Source organism: Vicugna pacos, chromosome 1 (genome assembly GCF_048564905.1).
Source record: "Vicugna pacos chromosome 1, VicPac4, whole genome shotgun sequence".
NCBI classification, from domain to species: domain Eukaryota; kingdom Metazoa; phylum Chordata; class Mammalia; order Artiodactyla; family Camelidae; genus Vicugna; species Vicugna pacos.
The window spans coordinates 73,705,108-73,718,262 of record NC_132987.1 but is presented as its reverse complement, the minus strand read 5'-3'; the positions used below and the strand labels follow the sequence as shown (position 1 = coordinate 73,718,262).

The window sequence follows — 13,155 nt, the reverse complement described above, 5'->3', positions numbered from 1 at the left end:
AGCTACAGGTTATAAGAGATTATAGTGCTGGATAGGTTTTAAGCTTAGTTGAGAGGAAAATGATGACAGTACGGGAAAAAGGGAAGTCAAGAATGAGAGATGGTTTAATAGGAGAGGAAATACCAATTCAGTTTTTCCAAAGATTATAGTCCAAATGAAGCAAATACATCTTTTGTAGGATGCAGCTCTTGAAATAAAAACATAGATTTGGAGTGTATATAAATAGTACTTGGTAGATAATTAACAAAATAAGTACACCTGACTATTTGCATTATAAAACTAGAAATTTTTACTTTTCAACTAAAATGCTAATATTGATGCAAGTTACAAATTATGTGACTAGGTTTTCAGACTACATGGCTTAAAAGTTTGCAAATATTCTTTTTAATCTTATCTTACCTCTTCAACAACTGGAGTAGGTTCTGTTTTTTTGAATTTACATTTTCTGCAAAAATAAAAATAAGCTGGAGTGAATGTCAAAACATTATTAATCAGATTGAAAATGGAAAGACAAACCAGTATACTATTGACAATTGTGGTTCATTTTGATAAAAGCCGTAATAAATCAGAAATGAACTATCAGAAATGAGTGACGAATACTGCTTGTAGTTAATAAATCCAAATAAGATCATTCTGGATTTTGGAAAGGGAAGTGAAATTATGCAAAGAATCTGGATGTAATAGAATATATATGACACCATCTTTGGTACATGAAGTAAATTATTGTAATTCTTTTCCCAAGTAGAAAAAAGCATGCACTCTCTCTCCCAAGATCCTGTCCTAAATGGCCTCACTCACTATGCTTACATGTCTAAGTAACCTAGAAAAATCCCCCTTGTCATTGAGAGTAGTCCAAGCCTATTATTTTCAGGACATGCTTCTTTTTTTTTATAATCATTTTACAATGTTGTGTCAAATTCCAGTGTAGAGCACAATTTTTCAGTTATACATGAACATACATATATTCATTGTCACATTGTTTTCTCTGTGAGCTGCCATAAGATCTTGTATATATTTCCCTGTGCTATACAGTATAATCTTGTTTATCTATTCTACAATTTTGAAATCCCAGTCTATCCCTTCCCACCCCCTGCCCCCTTGGCAACCACAAGTTTGTATTCTATGTCTATGAGTCTGTTTCTGTCTTGTATTTATGTTTTTATTTTTGTTTTTGTTTTTTTGATTCTGCATATGAGCGATCTTATATGGTATTTTTCTTTCTCTTTCTGGCTTACTTCACTTAGAATGACATTCTCTAGGAGCATCCATGTTGCTGCAAATGGCATTATGTTGTCGGTTTTTATGAGGACATGCTTCTTGATTATGAGAGAATTGATGTTAACATCTTAGTTTTGCCAAGTCAGTCCTATTTCTGATTCCTTTCTAACCCAATAGAGAGGAGAAGAGAAAAAAAACATCAGTCAGTACCTGCAGCCACGGATTTTCAAAAGCCAAATGGATCCCACGATGACCAAGACAATAAACACAGGGGAGGTGATATATAAAATTCTTAGGTGTTCTATTTTGGTACCTGTAAATATAGACACAAAAATACATGATTTAATACTATTCAGCACTAGAAGGAAATGAGCTATCAAGCCATGAAATTAGGGAGGAAATATAAAAGCATATGACTAAGTGAAAGAGGCCAATCTTGAAAAGGCTAAATACTGTGTGATTCCAAACATGACATTCTGGAAAAAAGAAAACTATGGAGTAAAAAGTTCAGGGATCATTAAAGGTTAGGGCGGAAGGAGGGATGAATAGGTGGAGCACAGAGGGTTTTTAAAGCAGCGGAACTGCTCATGGTGAATACATGTCATTTATACGTTTGTCAGAACTCATAGAATGTGCACCTAGAGTGAACCCTACTGTGAACTATGGACTTTGAGTGAAAATGATGTATATTAAGGTAGGCTCATTGATTTTAACAAATGTACCACTGCACTGTAAGGGGTGAAGACAGATGGGGAGGCTGAGCATGTGTAGGGGCATGGGTTACCTTCCACTCAATATTGCTGTCATCCTAGAACAACCCTAAAAGACAAAGTCTATTTTAAAATTTTACATATACATATATATGTATATGTATGTATATTTATATGGCTGAAGAATGTCTCAATACATGAAATTAATTTCTGCGATTTTATTTTTAAAACTTTTGACTGATTGATAGTTCAAATAATTGTTATAATAAAATTTCTTTAAGATTTAAGGCTCAAGTTTTTAGCAAGACATCATCTTATGTCAGGATTTTATTCTTTTAAGGATTCACATGGGTAATTCCTGTAGGAGAGAGGTGAAATTTAGATCTCTTCTGTTACAGTAATAGAGTGTGTCTCATCTCTAATATTCAGAAATAAATAGGGAGTTGTAAGGAAGGTAGTTGGAAAAATAACCCTCATTCTGAAATCACCTTTCTTCCAGGGCATCGAAACTGGAATGAATGCATGGCAGCAACTTTAAATTATTCATTAACTGCTGGCAGCAACATAAAGCTCAATCTGACAAGAGGACAAGTCAACAAAGGAACTGCCAACTCTGAGAAGTTTTAAGACTGTACTCCTGGTGTTTTGCAAATGTGGCCAGGGCAGCAGACAGAGGTGAGTGGAAGCTGCATCCAGTCCCTCCACCTTCCTTCAATATTTTGTTTTCAAATATTGACTTTTATTTGAAAAAGAAACAGTTTTTACAGTTAAAAATTACAACATTGTTTTGAAACCTTCTTTTTCAAACTAATGGGCTTTCATTCGAAGTGCACTAGCAGAGGTGAAGGTGCACACTGCAAGGAAGACATACCTGCCCTGGGTGGGAGTGGACGAGAGAGTCCCTTCAATTCTGAGATTCTATAAATACGAAGTCATATCGTAATTCTGGGTGGTCGGAGTTCATACATAACCAGGGCGCAATTACTCTTCTCAGTAAATACTGCTAAACTCTTTAAAATAATGTATATATAACTTGAAGAATGGATATTAGAAAAAGGTGGCTTAAACATATGGGTTTTTCTCTTCTCTTTTCTTAACACTAAAATATCAGTAGATTAATTTTTTTAAGTATAGGTTTTCAAAGACAAAGATAACATGAAGAAAGACAAGAGCAAATGAAGAATTTCATCTTGTTTTTAGGTGGAAAATGGACAGAAGAATGGCAAATAATTCAGACTGAAATAGAGGGGAGGGGATAGCTCAAGTGATAGAGTACTCACTTAGCATGCATGAGATCCTGGGTTCAATCCCCAATACCTCCTCCAAAAATAAAAGTAAATGAATAAACCTAATTACTTCCCCACACACAAAATAAATAAAACAAAGAAAAAATTTTTAAAAAGAAAGAGAGAAATTTTTTAAAAATTTAGAGTGAAATAAGTGTAATCCTTAGTGAAGACTCTAGAGCAGGAAGGACCAAACATAGAGAAGAGGGAATCTGGGGAGTGAAGTGTGGGGCTGAAAGTTGGAAGCTTCCCTGAAAGTCTTGATTAAGAACTGATAAGTTGCCAAGTGTCCTCCCTTATTGTGCAGCCAGGTCACTACACCTCACCCCGCCAGTCGAAAACAGAAAGTATGGCCCAAATAAAGGTGAACCAGAGAAACTCCCAGAGTCAAGGATCCAGACATAATGAATGGTGGAGACAAAGTGTCAGACCACAGAGAGGTGTTAAAGGAAAGTCTGAGTTCTATACAGACACACACACACATACACTCCCCTCTCCTCCTCCTCCCATAACACTGACAGTCAGGATTATCCTTCCAAAGTGAGACTAGAGGATTATTTTTTTGCAGAGCCTGAACAGCGTCAGTAAAAAGAACCTTCAGATACATAAGAAAATAAGGAATCCCCAATTTAAAAAAAAATCACCTCATTTTCACCCTATAGAAGACTACTAGTTGACAAGTCCACTCATAGATAACATAGCTTCCAGTCAGCTACTTGGTGCTCACCTGGAAGTGAATGGATAGCCAAAGAGTTAAGGAAAGCCTTGTATGTGGAAGAAAGATTAAAACAAATGTCGGGAAGGCAGAAGGAACTCAGGTTAAATAGGTTTGCATCAAGCAGAGGATGGGAGGAAAGAAGACGTCCAGGACAATAGCTGTGCAGTAGGTCTCGTGACCAGCCAGGCCAGATTAGAGCAGGGGCATGTAAAACTGGAGGAAGAATGTCATCAAGAAGAAAAGAGAACTGACAGATTTCCTAAAAAATCTGACCATGTGGAAAGCAGTATTAAGAGTCATTTTCTAAGTTTTTTTAGTGAGTTAATGATAATTAACAATAGGTACATGAATTATAAGAAAACAAAAAATTAAAGCAGTTAAGACCAAGAAAAACAAAAAAGTTTTCAAAAATGAAAGTATGAGTTTACTTCTTGATTCAGTGCTTAACAAAACATACACTTTCAAAATAATGTAAACACTAGCTATCTAATTTAACGAAAAATTGATGTTTTACTGCATATGAAGGATGAGGGGAGGGAAGAAGGTAAAGTTAAATCCTCATCTACCATAAGAGGAAGTGGGTCTATTATATCTAAATTCCCTATATTCAGAAATAGCACCATAACCTTGTTGTTTATAAAAACTCAGTCAATTACTAGAAGAAACACTTGAATATTTGAAAGTACTTTCATCTGGAGAGTTTTGTATGAATGGAGATGCAGAGTAGGCTAACATTTTTCATTATAGCCTTATAGAACTACATAGAATTCAAAGTATGTGAGTTACGTTGATTAAAATAACATTTTTAATAATAAGGCATAAGAATAGGATGGGAGCAGAGAGTAGAGAAGCTAAATAATGAACCATAGATGCTACTATAAGACATTAAGAAATTTCACCAGAAGAGCCTGGAGGAGAAAATTCTACCAGACTAAAAATTCATGAAGGTAACATATGAGTGATTTTATTACCCTAATAAAATTGTAATTGTTTGTTTAAGAGTACATTTTATTTTGCAGTTAAAGCCATAATGATTTATTTTAAAGTATATTACACAAGCCAATTTAGTGATACAGAAGGGAACATTAAAAGCAGAATAAGAAAGCCATTCTTTAGTATAGCTTTTTACAACAAATTTCTCTATTATTCTTCTAGACAAATCTCTTTATTTTGAAGAGGAGAGGGAGATAAAGTAGAGGGTGGAAAGGACATTCTTGAATGAAATTTTTCTGCACATTCCTTTTTCCTTCTTAAGGTTAACTCCTCTGAAAGAATGGAAAAATCAAACACAAAACTAGAAAAATTACTAACCTTGATTCAACTGTATGGTCAGACTCTTGTTGCCAGTCAAGTGGGAGACAGAGCAGGACACATTCTGTACATGGTGGCCCTCCCAGTCGCAGGTACTCTGGACAGTCACTGTGCCATTGCCCCAGAGTTCTTGATCAGTGGCACAAGTCCTCTCTGGGGTCCAGGAGATCTGTGCAGCTGGCTTCCCTGCAGCTGCCTTGCACACTGCAGTTCCAGCCTTGCTTTTAACCAGGGTCACCTCAGGGGGCACTGCAGAAATGTAGGGAAAATGCTTCAGTCTTAACACATGGGACGTGAAATTTAGAGAGAGATTTGTTTCAGTCCCAAATCTGGTTATATATATATTACAATATATAGTGTTTCTTACCTAAGACTTGGAGGTGATATCCATGATAGAAATTCCCATTAGGTGTTACCATTTCACACTTGTAATACCCATCGTGAGTGATGGCCACTGGGTCAATCTGAAGGGCAGGAATCTCGTCAGGTCTGGAGCCCCAGGTTTTTATTCTCTCATCGGTGCAGTTTCCCTTTGTCTCATTTGTATCACCCCTGTAGACTCTGTTGCAGGGGGGCTTGTCTCTGAGGACTACTTCCCACGTTGCTAACATCACAGCTGTACACAGCACAGGAGGGCAAGAGAGCTCAGCCTTTGTATCCACTGGTACAGATTGTGTAGTGTTGACTGGACACACACATACACACAAACAGAGAATTATAAGAGAAAAGCTTGATAAAGAAATTCATGTGTTAAAACTTATTCGCAGCATATTCCATGAAGTTGTACTAGAACATTACTTTCCTGATGATCTTATTCCAAAAATATTAGAATTATATAAGAAATTAACATTCATGAAATATATATATAAAGTATTAAACCCATCCAAAGATTAACCATCTTTCTCTTGTATTATGTATCATTAGAGAAACAACATTTATTATATGTGTGACAAATTTTTTAAGGCATTATGAAATTAATTCAGGAATCTTGATATCTATGAAACAAACAGATGAGAAAATGGAATCTAAATTAAAAGACAGTGTTCTGAATCTACTCTTTTGGCCACAGGGACTATTAGATTTATCATATAATTCATGCTCCTCAAGGGGGAAAAATGGAATAATTAGTGATGTGGTTTTTCTCCTCCTAAGTTTTGATGAAAATGAAAAAATCAGTAACATCAGAACTAAATACCTATCCATAAGGGTGGCTTTTCAGACAAATGTAAATGTGGAAAGATATAGTACTTTGATTAAAAATAACTAAGATGGCATTCAGGTTGAACAAGCTGGAAGGCTTTTTGTTTAATTTTTATTTGAAGAATTACAAAGTCTGTGACATCAACAGATTTTAAAGTAATCTGTAATTTCATTAGTTGGACCATCCCACAAAAATAAAAAATGATGATGCCTAATGGTAAGAGATGCTTAGATGTATTTTTTCTGTTAAAAAAGTAACATAGTATATAAATATAAAACAAAGGGAAAACAAGTGTTTTACTCTATACATTTTCTGTTCAAAGGATTTTATTGCAAATGTGTGATATTATCAACCTTTGAATGAGTTTCCTTTCCTTCCTTTTCAGTCACATATGTACTCCCACATAGTTTGCTGTGAACTTTGCTCACAGATTGTGTTTCCATACATTCAATATCATTATCAGGATTAAATATAGCATTGACCTATTTTTCCATATTTTAAAGTAAAAATTAAGAATAGAAAGCATCTTCCACTTAAAAGCTCACTCTTTTCCATAAACTGACATGTGTCCCTGATAGATAGGTGTTTGCTGAGAGGTGATTAGGTGTATTTGTTGCAACTTACCTGTACAAAGGTGAGTGCCGGTGATTTCATCAGATTAACATGAACAGAACCAGCTGGGGTGGGGCAAAATTTTTATATGGATGAAGCTTATTTTTTCTAAACTTTTCGCTTAATATCTCTGCTCTGCTCTTTGGCCTGCTCTGTGATGTATTCAATTTGCATTTTATAGCCCAACACAGATCATATTACCAGATAAAGAAAGAGGGAGGATTTTAAAAGAAATCTAACAGGGCAGTTAAATTCATGCTCTTTCCACCACTCCAAGTGGCATCCCCTCACAGAGGGAACTTCCAACTTGCCAAAGGCTTAGACACAGGCAGGCACATGGCTTGTTAGAGAACTGCCAGAGGTTGGGTGCAGGAAGTATATGTGCATCAGGGAAAGATGCTGAATGTGCATCAGGGAAAGATGCTGAAGATAAAACCAGAAAGATAAGAGACTGGTGAGGGATTCAGTTTTGAATGCTTATCTGCAGTTCTTGGGATTTTGAACTTGAGCTGATAGGCAGTCAAAGGCATTAATGTTTTGCCTAATATTTGTCCTCAAGATCTGACTCTGTTTTTTTGTTTGTTTTTAAGGAAAGTACAAGCTAATCGAATAAACATGCATTTAAACAGGAGCACAGGATCCAAAAAAGTGACTCCAATGGTGAGGATTTCAAGCACTGCAGATGTTGTATGTTCTTTCACCTTCCTTCTCTCTGTGACCTTTAGTCAATCACCCTTCACCTATATGATAGTTCTAATGTTATTGATATTATTTCACCCTTTCTTCATTCTCTTCTTTCTTTTTTCATAGCTGTTGTGATAATTTACCAATGGCCAGTACTGCCCTCACACTCAGTGGGTCTGACACCTGCCTACAAATATATTCTCCATGCGCTCCTGTGATCAGATCAGGTGATTTCACCTCTTACTTCACTAAGATAGCGGGTAGATTGGCATCGTTGCTCCCACACTGGCAGACATATCCCATCTCTTCCCCATCCTTTGTCTATAAATATCTTCCAGTCTCATCTAACCTTAAGCACACAGACAAATTCCAGTTGGCTTTGAGGGATTTCCTTTCTTATCTCACAACCAAACCCTAGTTTAAGTCCCTGTCGCCCTGCACCAGGATTCCTGCAAAAGCCTCCTAACTTCTGTCACTGTCTCAGAGTTCTTGTCCTTTCAGTTCATACCTTATGTTGCAGCCAGTACACCATTCTGTAACACAGCTGTGATTCTCTCAACTCTAAAACCCTTCAGAGATCTTTCACTGGGTGAAGAATAAGTTTAAATGTCTTCCTATTGGCTTTGAAAGCCTTCTTTTTTCAAATTGACTCACTTTGCAATCTTATCACCTACTACATTGCCCTCACACTCCAGGAAAAAAAAAATATCAAGCACATTTCCACTTCCATTTCCATGTCATTTCTCACATTGTTTTCACCCTACACAATGCTCTTTTTCTACTCACTCTTCCTTTAAGACCCAGTTCACAGGCTGCATCCTCTGTGAGGCCTTTTCTAAGCCTTGGTGCTGAACTGCTCCCTCGCTGCCCTTCTGGTCCACTTGATGTGAGTGCTGATCTCCTCTGCTTATGTGATCGCCGTGCTCCTGTCTGGGTTCCGCACATCACTGCGCTCCCTGATAGTCTTGCTCATCTTGCTCGTCTGTATGTCCCCCACAAAGCCCAGCACAGTGCCTGGGTGAGACAGTTCCATAATCTTCCAATGGGATCAAACTGCTTTAGGGGAGGAGGGGTGGGGTGGTTCAGGCTCCCTCATCCCACAGCGTTCAGATCACCACATTCTTCAACACAAGGCTGGCACTCAGTCCAGACCTTCAACTATGTTTTTAAGGAAGCTCAACATTCCGTCCTTAAGTACTGGCCTCAAAAAACAAAACAAAACAAAAAACCACATTACCTTCTGAAGGAGGTGTTACAGTGCTCTGCTTTCTTGCTGTAGATGAAGCTAGGAAATATTTAGACAAAAGTAGATGAAAACAATTTTAGGTATTTAAATGTAGTGAAAACCATTATTTCTCCACAAAACTTGTATACAACATAACAGAAAATAAGTTAACCATAACTAAAATTACGCAAAAATCCTTGTAAAACAAATTAGAAGTTGTTCCACCATCATATGGAAAAGCATGTTAACATTTGAAAGTTACATTTATAGGCTCTTAATCAATGATTCCCCATTTCTGAGACACCTCTTTTTATACTTAAAACTATTTTGTACAAGGTAAGCCTGCCTCCACCCTTTTCCTAGCCATAATGGGTTGGTCCATCATGGGCACCTCACATGAGCTGGGCTGATTACATTCCTTCTCTCCAGATGCCACCTCCTGATTAAAATTGTTTGGACCAGTGGTGGGCATCTCACCCAGCTGGACAAATCAGAGTACTTTCTCAAGAATTTTGAAACCAGAACTGAGAAAAATAGTTTGTTCCTTTTCTTCCCTATTTTACCTTATTGTGATGGTTAATTTTATGTGTCAACCTGGCTAATCCATCATATCCAAATAGTTGATCAAACATTATTCTAGATCTGTGAAAGTATTTTTAATCAGTAGTCTATGAGTAGAGCAAATTACCCTCCATAATGTGGGTGGGCCCCATCCAATCAATTTTAGGCTTTAATAGAGAAAGACTGACCTCTCAGGAGAGGGGATTCTGCCAGCAGTCTTCCTTCAGACTTAAACTGCAACTCTTCCCTGGATCTTCAGCCTGCTGGCCTACCCTGCAGATTTTGGACTTGCCAAGCCTCCACAGTCACATGAGCCACTTCCTTAAAGTAAATCAGTTTCTCTTCCTGTCTCTCTCTGTCTCTGTATTTCTCTCTACAGGATATATGTTCAACACATACATCCTGTTCTCTTCCTCTGAGGAACCCTGACTAATAGGAACCTTGGGAAGAATGAAGCAGAAGCAGAGACAGAGAGGACAGACCTCACCTAGCTCAAGTTCCCAATTCCACAGTTCCTGAGACCTACGTGCATTCCTTTCCTTGAGTTCAGTGGAGATTCTGATAGTCAAAATAGTCCTAATCTACTTAAATTTGGTTTCTTAAAAACTTCTGTTTGTAGTATTATTTTTTAAACAATAAAAATTTTTTAAATGCTTCTTGATTTAAGGGCCTAAAAAAGTTCTTCCTCTGGGTTTATAAGACCATCATTCAATAAGCATTTGTGAGCTCTTTGCTTGTAAAAAATATTCTTCTTGCTCCCCATTCTAATTTTCCATCAATTCTAATTCCAATTCTACCATATTATAAAATAAACAAAAAGACTCAATAAAGGTCTTAGAAATGATCAGTAAATAGGCCTCTGAAATAATTTAGCTTTCCTAGGCAGCTTTGGGCAGGAAGGAAAGCAAAGAATGAGATTCTATTAAATTTAACTCATAATGGGCTCAAGGATCTGTTCCAGAAACAGAGAAGTCAGAGTTAATCTTAGAGGAATTACTGAGATCAGGCTATGTCTTAGATGTTCTAGACATAAAGCTCTATCATAGCATACAATACAGCTTCGCCAAAGGACCAAAGAGTGAACATTTGAGGCTTTGTGGTCCATATAGTCTCTGTTGAAAGCATTCAACTCCAGCTGTAGCAGGAAGGAAGCAGCCATATATAACACATAAACTAATGTGCATGGCTTTGTCCAATAAAATTTTATTTACAGAAATATGCAGCTGGCTGGATTTTGCCCACAGGGCACAGTTTGCTAACTCTTGATTTTATGGTATTTTGTTTGTTATAATTTCTTGCATTTACCACAATTATAAATAAAAACAATAAACATCTACTAAGTATTCTATTTCCTTCTGCTTACTTTCCCTTTTAAAAACAAACTGAATCTCCAGTGACAACCCCAAGTTCTTCCTCAAATTAAATAAAATTTTATTCTATTTTTAACATGTTGCAACTCTTTCCTTCTTTTTGAATTATAGTTTTGTCTGGATACGTCCTCAGGAATAGGATTACTGGATCATATAGTATGTCTATTTTTAGTTTTTTGAGGAACCTCCATACTGTTTTCCATAGTGACTGCACCAATATACAGTTCCACCAACAGTGTTAGGAGGGTTCCCTTTTCTCCACACCCTCTCCAGCATTTATTATTTGTAGATTTTTTAATGATGGCCATTCTGACTGGTGTGAGGTGATACCTCTCTGTAGTTTTTATCTGCATTTCTCTAATAATTTGTGATGTTGAGCATCTTTTCATGTGCCTGTTGACTTCTGTATGTCTTCTTTGGAGAAATGTCTGTTTAGGTCTTCTGCCCATTTTTTTTATTGGATTGTTTGTTTTTTGATATTAAGCTGTATGAGCTGTTTGTATATTTTGAAAATTAGTTCCTTGTCAGTTGAAAACAACATACATTTATTTTCTTATATTTCTGGAAGCCAGAAGTTTGAAATCAAAGTGTTAGCTGGGCTATATTCCTTCCAAAGCCCCTCGGAAAGAATCCTTCCTCTTTTCTTCCAGGCTTTGGTGGCTGCCAGCAATCCTTGGTGTTCCTTGGCTGGTAGAGGTATACACATTTCAACCTCTGCCTCCATCTTCACATGGCCTTTTCCCTTGTGTCTTCTCCTTTCCTTTGCTAAGAATTCTTGTCATTAGATTTAGGGCCCACTCTAACCCAGGATGATCTCATCTGAAAGCCTTAGCTTGATTACGTATTCAAAGACCCTTTTTCCAAATACAGCCACATTCATAGTATGCAGATGGACATATGTTGGGATGGGGGTCACCATTCAACCCACTACACCCATGCATTGTCCCTACCCCTGAGATTTATATAGTCATTTTATTTATTTTAGTCTGTAGTTTATATGGAATATAATTTTTCTAGATAGTGAATTATCGAGTGTAATTAGAAAATATGTTTAATGAGTCCAAGAATGCATTTTGAAATCATTGGAATTATTTTTCCATTAAGTGCTCAATGTAAAATATATAACAAAAATAACATTTTAAAATATGAAGACAAAGTTAACTATAATGGAAAACAAAAATTTGGGAGACAGTAAAGCTGGGTGGGGAATACAGAAAGTAAACTACTAACATCTGATAAGACCTTTTTTTTAAAGTTCTCTAGAGTAAAAATATATGTTTCAAAAATTTGAATTTAAGAAATTTAGATATGCCATTGGTTTACTTCATGATCACATTCTTGAAATAGGTATTAAATAAGCACAGAAATAATACCAGAATGAAAAATTTACCAACATTTTAAAACATAAGCAATATTTCATTTAGGCAATTTTAGATAATACAGTCTATAAATACATTTAAGACAATTCAAGATCCTAAAATATAAAAACAATACAGGCATCAAGCACTTTTATATTAGAATTATCATTAAAAGATGAGCATTACCCAAACTGCAATTTTCCTTGACCATCTGCTGCATTGAGTTGTTTGATGTAACAGGACCTTCCATTCTTGCACTTACGCATTCTGAAAAGACATATGGGAAGAGAGTAATACACATTAGTATCTCTGACTCCTAATCAAAATCATATTATTTCACATTTTTTCGGGCCATTTTGGGGTTGCAGTTGCCAATAAAGGCATAAATTTTTACTGGCAAGCAAAAGTCTCAGAAAAATTCATTCCACTATAAACTTTTGATCTGATCTTCCCACCTGTTTGGCATACCCCTACTTTAGGCCTCACCACCCTCCTGTCTTTATATTCAAGTCAAAGAATTTCTTCTCCCAGGCTTATATGCCTTTAGTCTATCTCCACTTGTGAAGAAGTGTTTTATTATCTGTTATAGACATTTCAGGCACCAGTAAGGAAGTAGAAGTTCAGTACTGATGTGTTGATTGGATGCTGGTGAAGAACAAAAATGGAGTTTCCTGAACATTGTTGAAATCACATCACATAGACAACTGTCTAGTAGGTTCAAATTTTTTAAGGCAGGCTCTAAGTGAGAATTTCTAAAAAGCATTTTTAGAGCAGCAACTCCTGGCAAAGTACTCACTAAGCATAGAAACATCATAGTAAACAGTATCTTCCTCTCTCTATGAGCCTAAGGTCCAGGAGAGAAACTGTGTAAATAATTATAACATAAAGTTTTTAATGTGAT

The 13,155-nt window shown here is 36.4% G+C and overlaps 1 protein-coding gene and 1 long non-coding RNA gene across 5 annotated transcripts in view; one reads left to right on the top strand and one right to left on the bottom strand.

Annotated features, from left to right (window-relative positions):
- The window catches only part of LOC140697444 (uncharacterized), a 149,583-nt gene that overhangs the window by 115,310 nt on the left and 21,118 nt on the right, over nt 1-13,155 (top strand). For 2 of the 4 annotated variants that reach the window (XR_012074545.1, XR_012074553.1), the window contains 3 exons: nt 2,428-2,603; nt 7,647-7,716; nt 7,867-7,967. This is a non-coding gene — a long non-coding RNA (uncharacterized lncRNA). Of the gene's footprint in view, nt 1-2,427; nt 2,604-7,646; nt 7,717-7,866; nt 7,968-9,905; nt 10,751-13,155 lie in introns of those variants that run through there. The other 2 variants (XR_012074546.1, XR_012074548.1) reach the window with 2 other exon arrangements.
- CD200R1 (CD200 receptor 1) overlaps nt 1-13,155 on the bottom strand; it is a 37,555-nt gene that overhangs the window by 3,608 nt on the left and 20,792 nt on the right. The window contains exons 2-7 of the mRNA XM_072965112.1: nt 12,441-12,521; nt 8,978-9,025; nt 5,611-5,928; nt 5,244-5,492; nt 1,429-1,531; nt 400-445 (exon numbers count right to left, since the gene is read on the bottom strand). Of these exons, the coding sequence (XP_072821213.1) occupies nt 400-445; nt 1,429-1,531; nt 5,244-5,492; nt 5,611-5,928; nt 8,978-9,025; nt 12,441-12,521 (845 nt within the window). The remainder of the gene's footprint in view (nt 1-399; nt 446-1,428; nt 1,532-5,243; nt 5,493-5,610; nt 5,929-8,977; nt 9,026-12,440; nt 12,522-13,155) is intronic.